Source organism: Myotis yumanensis, unplaced genomic scaffold, assembly GCF_028538775.1.
Source record: "Myotis yumanensis isolate MYYU_CA2020_CCGP unplaced genomic scaffold, mMyoYum1.0.hap1 SCAF_7, whole genome shotgun sequence".
NCBI lineage: Eukaryota > Metazoa > Chordata > Mammalia > Chiroptera > Vespertilionidae > Myotis > Myotis yumanensis.
Window position 1 is genome coordinate 6058654 of NW_027223758.1, and position 20177 is coordinate 6078830.

The 20177-nt window shown below is 40.3% G+C and overlaps 1 protein-coding gene across 1 annotated transcript in view; it reads right to left on the minus strand.

Moving 5' to 3' along the window:
• VAPB (VAMP associated protein B and C) overlaps positions 1 to 20177 on the minus strand; it is a 62143-nt gene that overhangs the window by 18717 nt on the left and 23249 nt on the right. Inside the window, exon 2 of the mRNA XM_070419703.1 lies at positions 4118 to 4270. Within this exon, the coding sequence (XP_070275804.1) occupies positions 4118 to 4270 (153 nt within the window). The remainder of the gene's footprint in view (positions 1 to 4117; positions 4271 to 20177) is intronic.

Below are 20177 nucleotides of genomic sequence, written 5' to 3' on the forward strand. Positions count from 1 at the left end.
AAGGTTATAAAAATATTAAACTTAATATCATATTACAGGAAGCGTAAGTATTTTTGATGGGCCCATAATTTTACCACTTCACCTGCTGTATCCGCTGGCAAACATGGTTTGGAATATTAATGGAAAACTCCCTCATTATTAAACTGCAGCATTTAAAAAAAAAATCCACAACCACTAACAGCTTACCACAAAGACATTTTCAGAAATTATCTACCTTAAAAATATTTTCCCACTAGACAGTTCAGAAAATAGATTTAATTTTGTAAAGCTAGAACAAATGGGGAGACCCCCCACTGCTTCAAACACTTCATTAATTCAAAAAGTTCTATTTTCCTTGCATTTAAAATCTCGGGAGCGGGGTGGGGAGGGGGGTGTCCAATCTCCTCTTCTCCGATCTCCATTTAAGTGTGTCTATCTTGCTGAGGTCCAGAGTTGAATAATTCAAAGCCATCTCTAGTAGATGGTGTGTATCAGAGAGCAAGGGGCCAAAATCATGGCTTTCTGGTCAATTAATGGAAACAGCAAACACCTGCCACCCCCCGCCCCCCCTTACAATGCTTCATCCAACAGGCATGGGCCCCTGCAGGGGCCACTGTAAGAATGAGATGAGATGAGCACCTCCATAAAGTGTAAATAAAAGGATTCAAATTAGAGGCCCTTGTGGACAGCTCCAAAACCCCTTGGGATGCCCCCACATTTTTACCTACTGGCACAAAAAGTTTAGATTATGCCTATCTCCACCCATAACTTTACCACTTAAGCTTATAAAACAAAGTTGGTAGATTTTTTAAAGGACCTAATAAGTGATTTGCCATCTTATGAAGATAATAACATGAAAGGTCAGAATCTGGACTTCTGACTAAAAAAGTAAGGTCCCTTGAATACTGGTTTTCTAAAAGCTGAGAAGAGCCTCACAGAGTGTGTCTGAAAAACATCTGACAGCTAGAAATTCTCGCTCCCACATCACAACCTGGTTCGTGGGCCTTCAAAACCGCAGTCCCTCTAGCCAGCTCCATGGTAGGTAGCCTCCTCCTCCTCCTGCTCTTTGCTCTCTCTCCCTGCCCACTCCCCTCTCCAGGAGCGATTTACAATCTTCCCTAACAGCTACAATCCCACAGTTTTTCAGACCAGGGAGGCAAGTCCTGTAGACCACGTCCTCTTCAGGTATGCTGTGACGTTCTGCGTGGTAGGCAGGGCAGTCCTGGCAGTATTTTAAATTGATTCGATGACCACCTTTCTATAGATTATATCTGAAAATTTAGTAGAAGCTTTTCACTATAAAACAAATGCAGAATATAGAAAGAAGAAAAATACAAATTTCTTATTGAAATCAGAAAAAGCCCAAAAATTAATGAAATGGAATTAGTTTATTTCTTAAGAAGCAATTCAAGTATGTACAATCCACCTGCAACAACAAACTAGCCAGTTTACTTCAAGGCTAGTGGAATCCCTCCCTTGTACCATGCCCAGTTAAGGCAGCATGGTAAATACTCTGTGAGGCAGATACTACTCTCCATGTTACAAATGAGAAAACCACAACCCAGAGAGGTTGATTGATTGGCCAGAGATCAAGCTACAAGTTACACAGCAGAGCTGGGCTTGCTATTCAGGTTTCCAGACCTCAAATATATCTTTGAGTAGAGCAGGTGAGACCAAGCTTGGCTATACGTGCACCTGGGACAAGGGAAGGCTGGCCTTTGGACAAGCTGCAATTCACCCTCCTGAGGATGTTTTCTCCCCCAAAGAAACCCGAAAACACCACATATTCGCTAAGATGTCACTGTGTAGCTGCATTCAGGACCCTTAGAAAAGTGCAGTGCTTTTATCTCAAAACATGAATGTCTGATTAATGATACAGTAGCCTCTCAGCACATAAAATTGCAATAAACCGGTGTCAGTCTTCTGTGGCAACAGGTGGGGTGGTCCTGGAAACGCACCGACATCTGACCTCACTCCCGGGCACCTCAAGCACTGAGATAAATACACACCAAAAAAAAACCCAAGGAGCCCTTTTCCATGTGCAAAGCATAATCCTTCCCATCTAGAAGGAAAGCTTGCAGACACACAGTTTATTATTCAATTGCTTTTCCCCAAGTACATCACATGCTGAGAAATAGGGCACTTTATGTTTGACATTCACGTGTAAGTGGGACCTTCCCCTAAAACTGTTGAGGCAGCTTAGAGCCACTAGATCAGGAGCTAAGACACCTGGCTTCAAATACCAGCTCTGGCACTAACCACCCAGCGACTCTAGGTCAGTGGTCACCAACCTTTCAGACCTCATGGACCACCAGTGGTCCGTGGACCACCGGTTGGCAACCGCTGCTCTAGATGACCATGCCCACTATCTGCACCTTCCCTTTTCATCTGCCAAAGGAAGGCCACACCCACAATGTCTTGGTCTTCCTTAAGCAGGTAATCATAAATCAAAACAAATGCCCAGGATTAGTTATTACTTTAAAAGACATTTCTATGATGGAGAGGGATGGATCTTTCTGAAACACACACACACACACACACACACACAAACACTTATAACATCAGAAAGAACATCTACACTGTACAACTGCCTGTTGAGACTATTTTATTCAGAAAACCATGTTGCTGCTCCCACAGTTACTGTGAAAATTGGTAATTCTCATCTACTGACAATCTTGCTCAAATTTGATATGGGCACAGAAATTGAGAAAAAAAAGTCAATAAAAGAAGGGAATGGAAGATTAGGCTGCCCTTAATTTCAACAGAAAAATGGAAACTCATGTGTTTTTAAACCTGTGGAACCAACCAAGACTACAGAAACACCAACACCCTGGGCCACTTCCATTCTCCAGGGTGCTACAGTTCAAAGAGCTAGGGCTTTAGAGCTAGGCAGAATAATCTACACCCTGCTATCACTTGTTAGTTTCCTGAGTCTACAGCCACTAGTGTCCGTCTTGGTACAATGGAGGTGACAGTGCACTCCTCACAGGGCAGAGAACAGAAGTTGGAGGAGATAATGTGTGTGCAGGCCCAGAGTGTTGGACACCCCCAGTAAATGTGGGCTCCTACTCTCCTGACTTCTCCTAGATAATAAGCTGAGTCAAGAGTCCAGATCAGGCTTTGCAGCCTCAGAGAGAAGCGCACAGGGGGACAGCTGGTGTGGGCGCACCATAATGAGAGAGACCGATGGATGCAGGGAATAAGAGCTTGCAGAAATGATCAGATAATGAAACACCTCATATCTTTCCAAAGAAGTGAATCATTTTCTTTCAGGTGTCAGGTGAATAGCCAAATGCATCATAATCAAAATCTGTCATGGAAAAAGCCAGTCAGGTACCCGTTTCCAACAAGTAGTAGCCTCTAATGATGCAGAGCCTGCTGTGGCTCTGTCTCCCTAGATACTCAAAAGATAAACACACACGCCCACACAGCTCCTCACAAACACAAAGGCATCCTTGGATCAGAAGTTCTAATGAGCTAAAAGTTTATTCCATTTCTAAAATATATTAAAGTCAAACCCATCACTTTCATCTCCTTAATTCTGAAATTTAATTCTCAATTTGGGCACTTTACCAGCATCTTTTCAAAAGTTGGACTTTGGAAAAAATATTCCCTCTCAGACAGAAGGGGAAAAACCCATCAGACACGAACAAAACTCACACCCTGGAATATATTCCAATTTCCTTAGCCCTGTCTCCCTTAGCTTTTCACAATCAGTAAAGTGCAGTTACCAGTCATTGGAAATGACATGAGCTTAATGTCAGAAATCATTTAGCTTAAATAAGAAAATAACTCCATTTAGCTTTCTCCCACAAAGTAAAATTAAGTTTGTTTGGCCCTTTTTTATTTATTGCCGAAGGGCAAATTTCAAGGGAGTGAAAATCAAACTCATTCTGAAGTCTGAAGTTACCACTGCAATTTTGCTCTAAGCATTGAGGCGCAAAGGCTGTAAGCATTAAACTAAAGAGGCATTAATTATGGAAAAACAACAGGTGAGAGGGACCCACTGAACTTGGAGGGTTGGGGGGAGAAATCTACATCTTATTTTGCTACATTGCAAATACAACCTTTAAGAAATCCCACTGGCTCCAGGGGGCCTCTTTAGTCCACCCTTCCAGCCTCCAATCTCAGGACTTACCAGATACATTAATCGCAGCCCCTGCATCAATGATCCCACTGTTGGGCCTCACGCAGTACCTACGTGGTGCTGTGGTCTTCACTTTGAAACACACGTTTCGGTCTGTTGGGTTGCCAAGCTTTAGGTTGGTGGTGACAACATCAGTGAAGGGACCTACGGAATGAGAGACAGAGACTGATTGGGGATCTCAGGAGGAAAGTCTAGAAGACTGATTTACAGTCTGAGGTTGGAAGGGATAATGGAATATGGTTAAGGGAAGGTTTGAGATCCAAAACTATCTCACTATCATAAATACAGATGAGCCAAGGTTAATGCATTAACAGTAGCAGGTAAAATTCACATGTTCTCACCTTGCCACCAGGCATCTGGTGAGCATTCCAACATCCCTCACAACTTTATGATTATTGCTGTTTTACAGATGGGAAAACTGAGGCTTGGGAAGACACATTACTTGTCTACGTTGTAACACTAGTTAGTGGTAGTTAGGCTCTACAACCAGGCAGCCTGATTCCAACCAAGGCCCACTCTTGACCTATGTTGAATACTGATTTCCACAATAACAAGAGAAAAGCTAAAAGGGAGAGTGTAAAGGGCCAGACCTGTGCACAGTGATGGTCAATGGCAGAGTGTGCAGAGTGGCAGATGTAAGAAAGGCTTTGAGGTGTTAATTGTCTATAAACAATACAGTGGTACTGCCCTAGAGTCCATGACATCTGGGCTACAGCAGGTTCATAGTCCTGCTGAGCAGCCCACATTCAGTTTTAACTACCCAGGCTTCTGGGAAGATTGAAAGAAAGCTCAGTGCCCTGAGGGTATATTTTATTATTATTTATTCATTTTCTACTTTATTAGATTTTTTAATTAAAAAAGTAAAACATGCTTCTTAAAACAAGTCAAACAATAAAAGATGTATAAAGAGGAAGTTAATAAGCTTTCCCTTGTACCCTGAGGTAACAATATGGGAGATCTTTCCACATCATCTATGCTCATACAAACAGTACATACATACGCATGCAGGGAGAGAACACTAACAAAAACGGGATCATACTATTCACACTGCTCTGAAACTTGCTTTTTTTCCATTTGTTAATCTACTATGGACACATGACCACTGGGTTTAAGAAGTTAGGTGGGAAGTTTGAACTATGAGACCTATTAGGTCCTTTTCAAATTTATATCTTTTCACCATGTAAATCAATAACATCTGTGTTTCCTCTAGGCAAGCTCTTTACAAGGATGTAGGAGATAGGGTGGAAGGTGTGTGTGGGTGTGGTTTCACAAACTAACAAATACATAATGATGCTTTGTCATATGTTCCCTAAGAAGACCCAACCAACACAGACGTTTGAATCTATGACTTGACAACTTTTAATGAGACTATAAGCTTGTGAAGATAAAGATAATACTGTTCCCGGTTTCTCTCTCTGGCACTGTGCCGGGCATCTAGGAAAGGGGTGTGTGTGTGTGTGTGTGCATGCACACCCACACACAGACACAGATATACAGAGATTCCTTCACCAAAGGGGAAACTACCTCATAGATTACCACTAGCAAAATTAAAATCTCAGGCTGCTTTCTCTGCACTAGAGGTGCTCAGGGTATGAAAAATCAATCTGGTATGGGCTCAACCTAAATATAAATTAAGAAATCAATAATGATAGAAAGGAAAAAAGGAAGAGAAACTCAATTCCAAAATTAAATAAACTACAGTTGGTTCTACTATAAAGCTTATTTTGAAACCGTGAATTTGGTCCAATGTGATTGATGTGCATATTAGGGGGACAATCTGAGCATAAAATGAATTCCACATTTGCTTATGCGTGATTTTGTCTGCAAGAAACGCTAGGTGAACACAGAAAATTGCACCCTGCTGAACCATGTCGCACAGAAATACACACCTCCGACACACCTTAACCACCTACCGATGCCTCAGTCCACCTTCTGGGTCAGGAACCACGCCCATCACACCTGATGTCCCCATAGTCCCCTCGATAGCAGGTGACCCTCCTTCCTCAGATGCCCACTTCCATGCGTAAACAGCAGGTCTTATGAGGTAAAGTGCCATACTTAACTGTAATATTTCTGTATTTCCTACCCATTTAATGTGTGCAAAACTGTGCTACTGCTTTTATTAGTTTCGTGTGTGTGTGTGTGTATGTGTGTGTACACAACAAAGTTTCTGAATATTATGCTCCTAACTTCATTTCCCCCTTGTAAGTCCTGTGGTTTTTACTGTGCTATTTGCAGAGTATGGTGATTTTTAGGGATGCAAGTGTCATTAAAATAGAACCAGCTTGCCCTGGCTAGCGTGGGTCAGTGGTTAGAGCAGGGGTGGGCAAACTTTTTGACTCGAGGGCCACAATGGGTTCTTAAACTGGACCGGAGGGCCGGAACAAAAGCATGGATGGAGTGTTTGTGTGAACTAATATAAATTCAAAGTAAACATCATTACATAAAAGGGTACGGTCTTTTTTTTTTTTTAGTTTTATTCATTTCAAGCGGGCCGTAGTTTGCACACCAGAGGGTTTTGGGTTCCACTCCCGTCAAGGGCAAGCACCTGGGTTGCAGGTTCGATCCCCAGCCCTGATTGGGGTTGGGGTGTGTGTGGGAGGCAAACAATCTCTCTCACTCTCTCTCCCTCCTTCCCCCTCTCTCTAAAAACAGAGAAAATGTCCTTTGGTGAGGATTAAAAAAAAAAAAAAAAAGATCCAACTCTATTACTGGATCTGTTGTTTTGGGGTTATCTGTACTAAACGCTATTCTCATTTCATGTGCAATGACACCTCCAAGAATGAAATGCCTAAAGAGAAGTTGTCCATTTGTTTACCTTTCTAATAGGTGCTGCCTTCAGCCCTCCCTTTGGGAGTCAGGCTAGAAGCCGTGAGAGGGAGGCATTGGGTAAAAGCAGCTGTGGCCAGATATGCAGAAAGGCAGAGTCCTTGATAGTGCATCTGACCTGCTGACTCCAGCGCAAACAACCCTCTCTCTACATTCTAAGTCATCTCCTTATTGCAAAATAAAAGCTTACACAAGAGGGGAGGTACCCTGTGGCCCAAGAGGATTCTCAACTACCATGAGGAAAGCCAGATGTGATAGCACTCCATCCTTGTATTAAGTTCTTGGCATTAAGGGAGAAACAGGACTGATGGTGCTGTGGCAGTGTTTGGGGATTATAGAAGCAGCGGCTCTCTGTGACTCTACCCTTCACCACTCTCCAAAGCCTGCAGTCTGACTCATAATGAAGACGGAGAGAGTCTGAGCTCCCATGAAGGCCCCTCTACTTGCTTCGGGTGGAGATCACTTCAGCAATGGTGAAAAAAAAAAAGAATAGTTGAACACAACTCTAGTTTTCTGGGATCAAAGAAAGCAAACACATACATGCAATCATGCCCAAATGACACACAAACCTATATAGGCACTATCACTCCCTACTTACTTTACATTCCCTCGCCCTCACTTAAGAATCACCAATCACAAGAACTCCATAGGCATAGCTCCAGCTCAAGTAGCCCCACAATGCTGGGGTAAAGGAGAGGAAAACAGGCAAAAATGTGTGTATACACAAAGACTCACCTAAAAAGGGATATGCTTGCAAATGTAAAGCCTGGGGGTAAAAAAAGTATTTACTGACCATTTGAAGGTGAGTTATAAACTACCATGTCTTAAAGCTCTCCAGACATAAGCTTAAAGTTATGAGTTTCAACAAAATTCTGCCTCAAGAACATGGAAGACTCTTCAGATAAAATGCCAAGAATTCATAATTGCCTACAAATATAGAACAAAAGAAACAGATTTTTCTAAGGTGGCTCAAAGTATACTGAGAGCAAAAGAAAGGGATGCTAGCAAGATTATACTGTGATGAAATTAAGAACACTTACTTGTTTTCTATTGTCTCCTCCCCACCTTACTTCATGAAGTTGGGGAGCCTAAATTTTTAAAATAAGGCTAAGTCCTTACTTTACATCAGAGACAGGTCCTACCACTTTGAGCAAGATGACACATAAGGAAAACAATTTTGTCACCGGCTAATTGATATAAACAAGAGCTCAGTTCCTGAGGCATCTCATCAACATTATATCAAAACTACCTTGAACAAAACAATGTTAACTGAGGGCCTGCTGCATTTGTTTATCCCTTACATTGACCTTTTCTTCCAAGGTACTCCACAAAAAAAATAAACCAATTGTAACTGTAAACACTAAACTGCTTTGGAAATCCCCTCAGTTAATCTATTACACAGCAATCTCAATAGTGTTTCAACCTATATGCATCACATAAGTAGTCTAAATTATTAAAAGACAATATTTGTAGTAATAAGCAGGATAAAATAAATATCCCAGATTTCTCTTCAACACTCAATCCTATTAGGGATTTTTTGGGTTTACATAGGTAATAATTTGTAAAAATCTGGAGGGAAATATACTGAAAATATATGCAAGTGAACATCATCACTGGTAAAATAGCAAAGCCTCATGAGTAAAACTCAAGTCATTTTACAAAAAACAGGTCAACCCTTCTCACCCCACCCCTAGCAATTTACTCTTAAGAATTTTATTGAAAATAAATTCTATTCAATTTGAGTAATTATAGGAAAAAAACCATGTTAGTGTTCTCCTTTTCCCCTGTATTAATGAATTAGAATACACAAAAACCTCAATAAAAATGATGTAAAGGCTTATGAACATCACTCAGATTTTTACTAGTCACTTTCATTTCATAAAACTGCCATTTCCATTAAAGCATTATGTAAAAAATGGGACTTTACTATACCAACATAAATATTTATCACCAATGAATTTAAACATTGCTTATAAAGTACAGAGTCAATTTTACAAATGACATCTCCTTTCAAAATTAGGCTTTTTTCTTTTAAGAGATGAAAAAGATGATTAGGTATCTCTAGAACCGCAGCACATACTTTTAATCATTTTTCTTTCTAACCTTCTATTCCTTATTTCAGATGATGTTTATACAAAACTAGGAACTAAGCACCTAAAATGTGAAATGGGAGGTCAAAAAATGAAGCAACATGATTTTGGAAGAAATTAGGACTATTGCTTAAATTTTAATTTTTTTTCTTTTTAACAACTGGACTAATGTTCTTTGTGCTTTTTATTAGGCGTGTTCACCTGTCAAGATTCTTGAGTTTGATAGATGCTCATGCATAGCATTAACTAACTTGAATTTGAATTCCTGGACATGATCTGAAAGGTTATTTAGATAAAGCTAAACACAGGTCCTCAACACTGTTTCATTATAACGCCTTAAGAACTGAGCTCTTGTTTATATCAATTAGCCCACAGTAAAATTGGTCATTATACATCATTTCACTTAAAAGTCACAAAACCTTTCAACTTACTGTATTTCCTACACCTAGCCTTGACTTATTATCACTTTAAAGTATTTTAAGACAGTAAGAGATCTAGAATTGACCTTAGAAAGCAAACAATATACAATGTCAGCAGTAATATGCATCGCATTAAAAGTGAAAAGTGGAACAGTCAATTTTTCAGTCTTACTTACAAAAATGGAGCCTTAGAATTACAAAGTGCTGGTTTAAAGGTCAAGGAAAGAAGGTCACAATCCAGCAAACTTCTCAACAGTAAGAGTTCAGGTTCCAGATAGTGAAAATTTCATTAAAAATGGCAAGATAAACTTATCAACCAGGAAACATAAGAGCATTTTATGGAAAAAGTATTCCATCAAATCCTTAAACATGTCACAGTCTCTGCATGGGTAAGTATTTTTCTGTAACTGTTCATTCAGACCCAAGCACGAGGAGACTATAACAAAGCTCTTGAGTTCAGGTCCCAACAACCGTAAAAGGTACCAGTGAAAACTCCAAGTGAACTCAAAACTCATTCTTGGCCTTATCTGTGTAACCTAAAGCTATCATATCACCACATTTGTAAATAACAGGACAGAATTTTTTTAAGGGCTAAATATATAATTTTATTTTTACTCAGCAATTCAACCAGAAAGATATATATATATATACGAAACACAAAACCATAAAACTCATAGAAAATAACACACAAATTCTAGATAAACTTGGATTTGGCGATTACTTTTCAGATGTAACACCTAAGGAAGGCACAATCCATGAAAGAAATAATTGATAAGCTTTAATTCATTAAAATTAAAAACATCTCTCTGTAATGGATACTGTCAAGAGAATGAGAAGACAAGCAAGCCATAGACTGGGAGAAGAAATTTGCAAAAGACATACTATGGGGTGGGGAGGGGGGCATATTTGATAAAGAACTGTCATCCAAAATATACAAAAAACTCTTAAAACTCAACAATAAGAAAACAAACAGCCCAATTTAAAAATGGGCAAATGATCTGAACAGACACCTCACCAAAGATAAACAGATGAAAAATAAAACATACAGATGAAAAAAAATATACAAATGAAAGATGGTTAACATATCATTAGGAAGTTGCAAATAGAAACAGCAATGAAACAATGAGATACCAATGCACACTTATTAGAATAGCCAAAATCACAGTGGCCAGTGTTGCTCAGTTGGTTGGAACAACGTCCCATGCACCAAAAGGTGGTTAAGTTCGATTCCCAGTCAGGGCACATACTCAGGTTTCAGATTCAACCCCTGGTTAGGGCAAACGTGAGGCAATTGATGTTTTTCTTTCACATTGATATCTCTCTCTCTTCCTTCCTCCCTCTAAAATCAATAATAATCCTATTTAATAAAAGCCTAATATGTAAACTGTCCCCTCGACTGGGAGTTTGACCAGGGGTTGGGGCCAGCCCACCCTGGCGGCAGACAGCAGGGGGGGCGTGGGGGGGAAGGCCCTGACCGGCAGCGGCTAGGGAGCCTACCCGTGCACTAATTTCGTGCACTGGGCCTCTAGTAATAAAATAAAAAGAATAGCCAAAACCTAAAACACTGAACATTAAACGCTGACAAGGATGTGGAACAGGAGCTCTCATCCATTGTAGGTGGGCATGCAAAATGGTACAGACACTTTGGAAGACAGTTTGACTGTTTCTTTACAAAAACACATACTCTTACCATACAATTCAGCAATCCATCTCACTCCTTGATATTTACCCAAAAGAGCTGAAAACACATGTCCACACAAAAACCTGCACATGAATGTTTATAGCAACTTTATTCATACTACCGAAACGTGGAAGCAACCAAGATGTCCTTCAGTAGTTGAATGGATAAACTGTGGTACATCCAAACAATGGGATATCAGTAAGCACTAAAATAAGCTACCATGTTCAGACTTGAGGAATATTAAATGCATATTACTAAATTTAAAAAGCCAATCTGAAAAAGGCTACATCCTGTATAACTACAATTATATAACATTCTAGAAAAGGCAGGGTTGAGGGGAGGGAGAAATAAATAGATAGGCAGTGAATCTATTCTGCATGATATTATAATGTCAAAACCGACAGAATGTATGACAGCAATATTGAACCCTAATGTAGACTAGGAATTTGGGGTTATAATGATGTGTCAATGTAGGTTTATTGATTGTAAAAAAATATATCAGTTTAGTGCTAGATGTTGACAGTGCATGTATGGGGCCAGGGGCATATAGGAACTCTCTATACTTTCTACTGGGTCTTGTTGTGAACCTAAAACTGCTATTAAAAGAAACTTTTTTTTTAAGAGGAAGAAAAAAGTATCTGGCCTTCATATTAGTTATATTTTGGTAGCACCCCCAACATTTTAAGTGTGTGTGTGTGTGTGTGTGTGTATGTGTGTGTGTGTGTGTGTATATATATATATATATATATATATATATATATATATAAAAATATATAAAATGAATAAAGATGTTTTGTTTTGCAAAGAGATTGATTTTCTCTTTTTTTAGAGTTCATTAAATTCTGGTGTTAGAAACACATACCCTTCCTTTGTAATATGTTTCCTGATGCAGCTACAGTATTTTAAAACTCAAACTATATGTGTTACCAAATATGTTATATAGCAATTTGATATATAATCTATCGGGTCTCAGCTTTCCAGATATAAACTTAAAGTTATTATCTCCACAACAGGTTTTTTTTCATTCTGCATAAAATGAGCTGTATTTTATACTCTTGCAAACAAAATTTAGGTACAATATCTCTCCTTTCTTCAAACCTTCCAAAAAACAAGTTAACCATATTTCACTTCAACTCTGAAAAGATTACCTTCTGAGAAGGTAATAATCTGTCTCCAGAAGCCTAGGGCTGATGATGGATTTTGTTAAGACAATAAAATTATGCTTGAGGTTTCAATACAGTAGGTTCTGTGCACGGGAAAAGTATATTAAAATGGGGGAAATGGACAGTATAAAGTAAAATCTGTTGAATATCTTATAGATGTCTTTAAAATTTATCCTTTGGCAGTCTATTTTCATTAAAGGTATCCTACTGCTTCCTCCTTTCCCTACTCATCTGCAATGCACCAACCCTCACATTACTTCTTTTCTTGTTTATGTAAGTATTCTCCTTCCAGAATAAAAACTCCATGAACAGATAATTTTCTGTCCCTCTTGTTCAACACAGATGATCAGCATCCAGAACACTCCCAAACAAAGAGCAGGTGCTCAGTAAATTGGATGAATGAATGAAAGGATGGCCATGCCATCCTTCTATTTTGAGCAATGGTTTTCTTCTTCCTGCATGCATCCTCCTGCATGCACAACCGGTTCTGGGTGAATGATCACCGAGACAACTGTTGCCCCCTCACCAGCATTATCATCCTTTTCATCTTCAGCACAGGACTTAGGATCAACTCCTATTTCATTTGTTCCCATCTAGAGTAAACTTTCACACGAGAGACTATTCCTATCCCATTCTTCCCTGGATGCCCAGAGCCTAGAACAGTGCAACTGTTCCATAACAAAAGGGTGAACACCAGATTCCTGAGAGGCAACTCAATTCTGACTCTGCACATTTCCTATGAACAGATGCCTACTCTACAACTTGGACCTAAAGTCATGGTAAATTTGTGCTGTTGTATACAGGTTGAAGGTTTTGAAAATGATCTTTTGTGTCAATAATGCTTTTATCATTATTTGTCTATGATAATTTTGTTTAAAGTTTTCCCTCAAAAAAATGAAAAAAAAGTCATAGTAACAGAAATTCGGAGAGGGCGTGCTCTTTAAATTGCCATGAATTCAAGAGTAAGGACACTGAGAGAAGTTTTTTTAAAAATCTATTTTCTTGATTGAATTGTTAGCTCACACATTAAATCGATGCTTTAGAAACAAATAAAGCTTTGCAACCAATGTGTTTTTAATGGCAGACATTGGATTCCGATATTTCAGCAGAAAGCCTAATTGTGTAGCTCTTATTTTGAAATAACCACACATAAAGAACGCTCACACAGACATATAACTTTCCTGAAGAAATCTTAGAATGTAATGTATCCTAAATTAATAAAGCAACCTCCGTGATATCCTCAGGAGACAGCCAGCAACTGAGAAACATCACACCCATTATTATAGCAAGAAAAATCAACACCAAGAATACTCACTAATGATGCCATTAAAGGCACACTAGAAGCCAGCCTGATTGAAATAGCCTGTCCCAACCTTTCAGATTGCTTCTTCAGCTCACCAGCTTCCTAGTTCCTTTGGAGCAGAAAGAAAGAAAACTTAGTCTGTCACACAGGTGGGAAAACTAGATCACAAGGCACTCTACTGCAGCGTAAAAATCCAGTGGGTGGCCTGGCCGACGTGGCTCAGTGGTTGAGCATCAACCTATCAACTAGGAGGTCATGGTTCGATTCCTGATCAGGGCACATGCCCAGGTTGCGGGCTTGATCCCCAGTGGGGGGCGTGCAGGAGGTAGCTAGCTAATCAATGGTTCTCTTTCATCTTTGATGTTTCTATCTCTCTCTCCCTCTCTGAAATCAATAAAAATATTAAATAAATAAATAAACAAATATCTAGTGGGTGGGAAGTGCTATGAAAGACCCAAGATCAAACTCAGGAAAGCTACCCAAGAAAGACATAAAGCTAGACAGCAAAGAACAGCCAAGGAAAGTAAAAGATACTTACTTGTAGCTTATGTTAACAGATAAGCAATTATCATTCAGAATAAAGAACTCATCCTATATAATAAAAGGCTAATATGCAAATTGTCTGAACAGCGGAACCAAACAACCGAACAACCAGTCACTATGATATGCCCTGACCACCAGGGAGCGCAGGCAGAAGATGGTGGGCGTCAGCAGCAGTGTGATGGTGGAGCAGGTGAGTGGGGGTGCCAGACCAAGATGGAGCGCCTGTCGCTGTTGTTGGGAGAGCCTCTGGTGGTTACTAAAAATATTTTGCTCCCACACACTGTGATCCCGCCTGGCGCTCATACCTGCTGCCGGTGCCAGCCCCACTTGTACCCACTGCTGGCACTGGAGCCGCCACTCATACCCGCTGTCAGCGCCGGGCACCAGCCAAGATTGCTCGGCACCGTCAGCAGGTGTGAGTGGCAGCTGCTGGCCCCGATCGCCCTTCTCCAGGGCTTCTCCACCTCCCCCTGCTCCTGAGGGGTGATCAGGGCCAGCAGCTGCCTCTCACACCCACTGCCGATGCCAGCCCCCCTCACATCTGCAGCCAGTGCTGGAGCCGCCCCTGGAACCTGCTGCTGGCGCCGGTCCCAATCGCTCTGCGCAGGTCCCAATCACTCTGCGCCATCAGCGCGTAGGAGCTGCAGTGGTGGGAGTGGGGCTGCCAGTAGGCAGGAGACTGGGGGCTGCAGTTGGAAGGGTCCGGGCAGGGGCATGGAGGATGGGCCAAGACCTGCCCCTGTGCGCACCGCAGCTTCACGGCCCACAGTTCCTTTCAAGGTGCATGAATTCATGCACGGGGCCCCTAGTTAATAATAAGTGTGCTAAATTCTTATGAAGTACTATATAGCTGAAAAGAATGAACTAGATCTAAATTTCAAAAATAGGTGAGTCTCAGAAACATGTTAAGTGATGCATACTAGTATGGCAAAATATTGCATTAACTAATATATTAAAAAAAAGAAATAGTTCACACTAAATTCCTCTGGAGGGTAAAAAAGAGTGGCATGAAGGGGAAGATATGGAGGGCAGACATGTCTTTACATTCTCAGTGAAGTTTATTTATTAAAGAAAGATTTAAAACAAAATATATAAGTTACTGACATTTAGTTATTCTGTATTGGAGTGTTTATTATATTATCTGTATTTTTTGGCATTTAACTTTTTTTTCAAATAAAGAAAGCTATCTGTAGTTTACATAAGATCCAGACAGTGTTCTTATTTTTAAAATATATATATATTTTTATTGATTTCAGAGAGGGAGATGGACAGAGACAGAAACATCAATGATGAGAGAAAATCATTGATTGGCTGCCTCCTGCATGCCTCACACAGGGGATGGAGCCCACAACCCGGCTTGTGCTCTGTCCGGGAATCAAACCGTGACCTCCTTGTTCATAGGTCAATGCTCAACCATTGAACTAAAACGCGGTCAGGCCAGACAATGTTCTTTTTTAGAGACGCTGCTTCTTGCCCAGAACGCCTTGTATGTATAAAATACTGGGATCCTGAATTGTGCAATTGTTGAAAACCAGTGTACCTACATTGAGTGTAGAGCAGTAGTGGTCTTATTAATTCAAGACAAATACAAACCTAAAATTTTTACCAAATCTATTATAAGAACTTTGAAGACTAAAAGACTTTACCCACCTAGAGGTAAATACTATGACTACTTTTCTTTAATGCAACCCCTTTTCTAAATAGAAAAATGTCTGAAAGTATAATACAAGGCCTGACGTTTCATACATACATCTTATCCCTTTTCAGCACAAAGACAAGTGATAGTATATAGGTTAAGATTGTTTTAAGGTAACAGCATTACTGACTGGTATGAATTTTATATATCAGCTCTAAAAGGATCTTAGACTACTTAATTGACTGAATTTTTTTCAATGCACAATCTTTACCCCACTGAATTTAACAAACATCTAGTATTTTTTCTCTATTTAGATCAAAATTTGTGCAAAATTTATGATTACAGTTATCATGGAAATAAACAAAAAGATAAGCAATATTCTACTTCAAATAAAATTCTACCTAAATAGAGTGACAAAGCATGACTGGTTTTGTTTTGTGTGTTTTCTTTCAGACAAAGCAGGAGTCAAGACAGACACCAGTGAGGGATATGAGTAATGAGAGAGAAAAGAAGAGTCCCAATTTCTCAAGGCTGCAGTTGTGGTTTTAACTTGACTAAATAAATTAGCAGTTTGAGTCAAGTGCATAATAAAGTCAATATCAGTAGAAGTAAAACTGCCCCAAAATGTAAAATGCTCGGTGGAAATGACAGACAGCATACAAAAGCGCCCACACCAAAATCAACACATCCCAATTCACAGCAGACGCATAGAGTGAAGCAAAACACATGCACATTCCTCACCTCTAGGGCCCAACTTAAATTTTCAATTTGTAAATACTGAGGAATAGCGGAATTTGGTTGGCTTATCAGTTAATATGTAATCTGTTCTGGCTTCCTTTTCAGGAGAGAACCTAAGTAGTTTACTGGTGAAAAACGGTTATCAACCAGGTCTGCAGCCCCTTGAACAAATTCAACAAGAGGCCAGAGTAAAAGAATGTGAGACCTGGATGTAAATATTTTTTTATTTTCCCTATTGTTTGCCTTTGGAAATCATACTCATTCTTCAAAGTTTTATTCAAATACCTTCTCTTTGAAATGGCTTACCCTAATCTCTCAGGACCTGTGTTCTAACAATAAACTGATTGCCACATTTGTATCTGCAACCTGACCCTCTCCCCCATCTCGACTTGCTGGTGAGGTGGACTAAACCTCTCCAGTTTATCATGTCCAAACTGCACTCGAGCCCCAAACCCACTACGTCCCATCTCAGGAAGAGAAACCACCGTTCACCTAAGCTTGGACCACAAGCAGTCAGTCACCCTAGTTTCCTCTCTTCCTCCCCCAACCCCACTTAACCATCAGCAAGTTCTCTCAGTTCTACCATCAGAATCAATTTGGAATCTGAGCACTTCTTACCACATTCTCCCCACGACACCACCCTGATTCATGCCAGAGCCTCTCCTATTCTTGGCCTGGATTATTGCAGTGGCCTTACCGCTTCCACACATGGCAGCACCCACACATTTCCCATAGCCAACTCTCCCCACACCAGCCATGTTCTTTTTTTTTTAATACATATTTTACTGATTTTTATAGAGAGAGGAAGAGAGAGGGATAGAGATAGAAACATTGATGAGAGAAAAATATCGTTGATTGGCTGCCTCCTGTACACCCCCCTTCTGGGAACTGAGCCCACACCCCGGGCATATGCCCTGACTGGAAATCGAACCAAGATCTCTTGGTTCCTGGGTCGATGCTCAATCACTGAGCAACACCAGCCGGGCCCAGCCATGTTCTTTTAAAAATGGACTCTTGCTCAGAATCCTCCATGGCTTCCATCTCACAACAAAATCCAAAGTCTCTCCTATGACTTGCCTACCAGGAACATTCCTCCTTCCTCCCTGAGCCCATCTCCTACAGTACCACTCCATCACTCCATTGCAGGAACAATGACTTTGCTGTCCCTTAAATACTTCAAGCTCATCACCACCTTGAGGCCTTGCACTTACCCTTCCCTCTGTTTGGAATTCTGTTCCCCTAAATGTGTGCATGACTTGTACACTCATTTTATATAGGATCTCGGTTCAAGTATCACTTTCTCAGACACACGGCCTTCCCAATAACCCTCTTTCAGACAGAATCCACTCCCAAACCCCTTTATACTGCACACTCCCTCCATTCGGCACCTATCAATTATCCAGCAACACAGTTAGATATATTTCCTTTTTTATTTAGTACCCATCTTCCCCCCACCGGATGAGCTCCATAAGGCAAAGGTTTTGTCAGTTTTATTATCACAGTCTCTCCAGTTTCTAGAACAATCCTTGGCACACAGTAGGCATCCAATAAATAATGGATGAATGAAAGCTCCAGGTACTGTGCTAGGCCCTCAAGCTAGAAATGACACTGCTGAGCCTGCCCAGACCCTAGGAAGACAGTAAATGTCCTTGGAGGACCATTCCAGGACCCATCCAGAACTAATGAATAAGAATTTCTGGGACTGAGGCTCTGAGGTTACATTTGTAATCTTGAAAAAAATTATCAAGTGATAGTGACATTAGTTAATATCTAACAGTGCCAGGTCTACACTAAGCACTTTACATATGTCAGTTCATTTCATCTTAATATACCCCATGGTGAAGAAGCTAAGGCATGGAGAAGTTAAATACTTTATCCAAAGTCATGTGACTTTTAGGTGGCAGATCCAGGATCCACATCCAAGCAGTTTGGCCCATGAATTCACACTCTTTTTTTTTTTTTTTTTTTTTTCATTGATTTTTAGAGAGAGGGAAAAAGGAAGAGTAGTGGGAGAGGGAGGAACGCAGGGAGAGAGAGAGAGACAAACATAGATCTGTTGTCCCATTTATTTATGTATTCATTGATTTTTATGTGCCCTGACCGGGGATCGAACCTGCAACCTTGGTGTATCAGGACAATGCTCTAACCAACTGAGCTGCCCAGTGGGCCTGAATTTACACTCTTAACTGCATAATTGTATACTACCTCTTACTGCATTGAATACTAAAATAAAGTTAACATATGAAGCTTTATGTGAACACAGGAGGGTGGGAGGGCAGAGAGCTGAACACTGATGGAAGCCCTGGTATTTGAAAAGATACATGTTGAGCTGTAAGAAAAGCCCTGGTGTGATGTGATCAAAGTGCAAACAGCCTCTATAGGAGACACCACATGGTTAGAGTATAAGGGGCATGAGGGAAGTGAATGAAGGTGAGAAATGGGGGGAAATCATCTGTGCTTATGCTTTTAAAAAGCATATATATATAGTTTAAGCAAAAATAAATTGTAAAAACTGACCATTTAACCCTACATAAGTCTGGCAATGAGCTCTATATGAGGAAATGGAAGGAAAGGTATTAAAAATGATTTTAGGAAGGTAGGTGTGAGGAAGGAAAATGGGTTTCCCTTTTCTGATCATGGGCTTTAAAAAGAAGTACTCATCACCTCTACTTGCATTCAGTATAAACCAGAGGTAAAAATACCTATACTGCCTGGTCGGTGGCTCAGGTGGCTAGCTCCAGCATCGTCCTGTACACCTAAAGGTTTCGAGTTTTATTCCCTGTCAGGGCACATACTTAGGTTGTGGGTTCAATCCCCGGTCAAGGTACATAAAGGAGGCAACCGATCGATGTTTCTCTCACATCGATGCTTCTCTCTCTCCCCCTTTCTCATTCTCTAAAGTCAACAAATGTACCATAAGGTGAGGATTAAAATATAAAATACCTGTACTTGCAGTATGTCTGTATGTGTGTATCGGAGTGTTATTCTAAACAGCTTGTAAATATTGTTGTTTAAGAGAAAACACCGCCCTAACCGGTTTGGCTTAGTGGATAGAGCGTTAGCCTGCGGAGTCAAGGGTCCCAGGTTCGAGTCTGGTCAAGGGCATGTACCTTGGTTGAGGGCACATCCCCAGTGGGGAGTGTGCAGGAGGCAGCTGATCGATGTTTCTCTCTCATCGATGTTTCTCTCTATCCTTCTCCCTTCCTCTCTGTAAAAAAAAAAAATCAATATATTTTTTTAAAAAAAGAGAAAATACCAGTTGAGATTGTATGTCTTTTTTTTTTTAAGTATGGCCCAAATTTGAAAGGCTTTGATGCTGGCCTAAGAATTTTGACCACTAACCTGTAAAAACTAGGAGGCCAATGAATGTTTAAAACAAAGAAATGACATGATCTAATTTCAATTTTAGAAAAATGTCTCTGAAAACTGTATACAGGACAGTGTGAAGGATGAGGGAAGCAGGGAGAAGTTAGAGACAGAAAGATGGGACATGAGCAAAAATCCTGAAGGGAGAGGGCTATACTCAGGATATGGCAGGGGGTAAAGAGAAGCAAAGAGACAGGATTTTCGTTGGTGAAAATGGACGTAGTAGATGTGAGAGGTGTAGAGGAAGGAGTGTGAAGATGAGTTTAGGATTTCTGGCTTACCC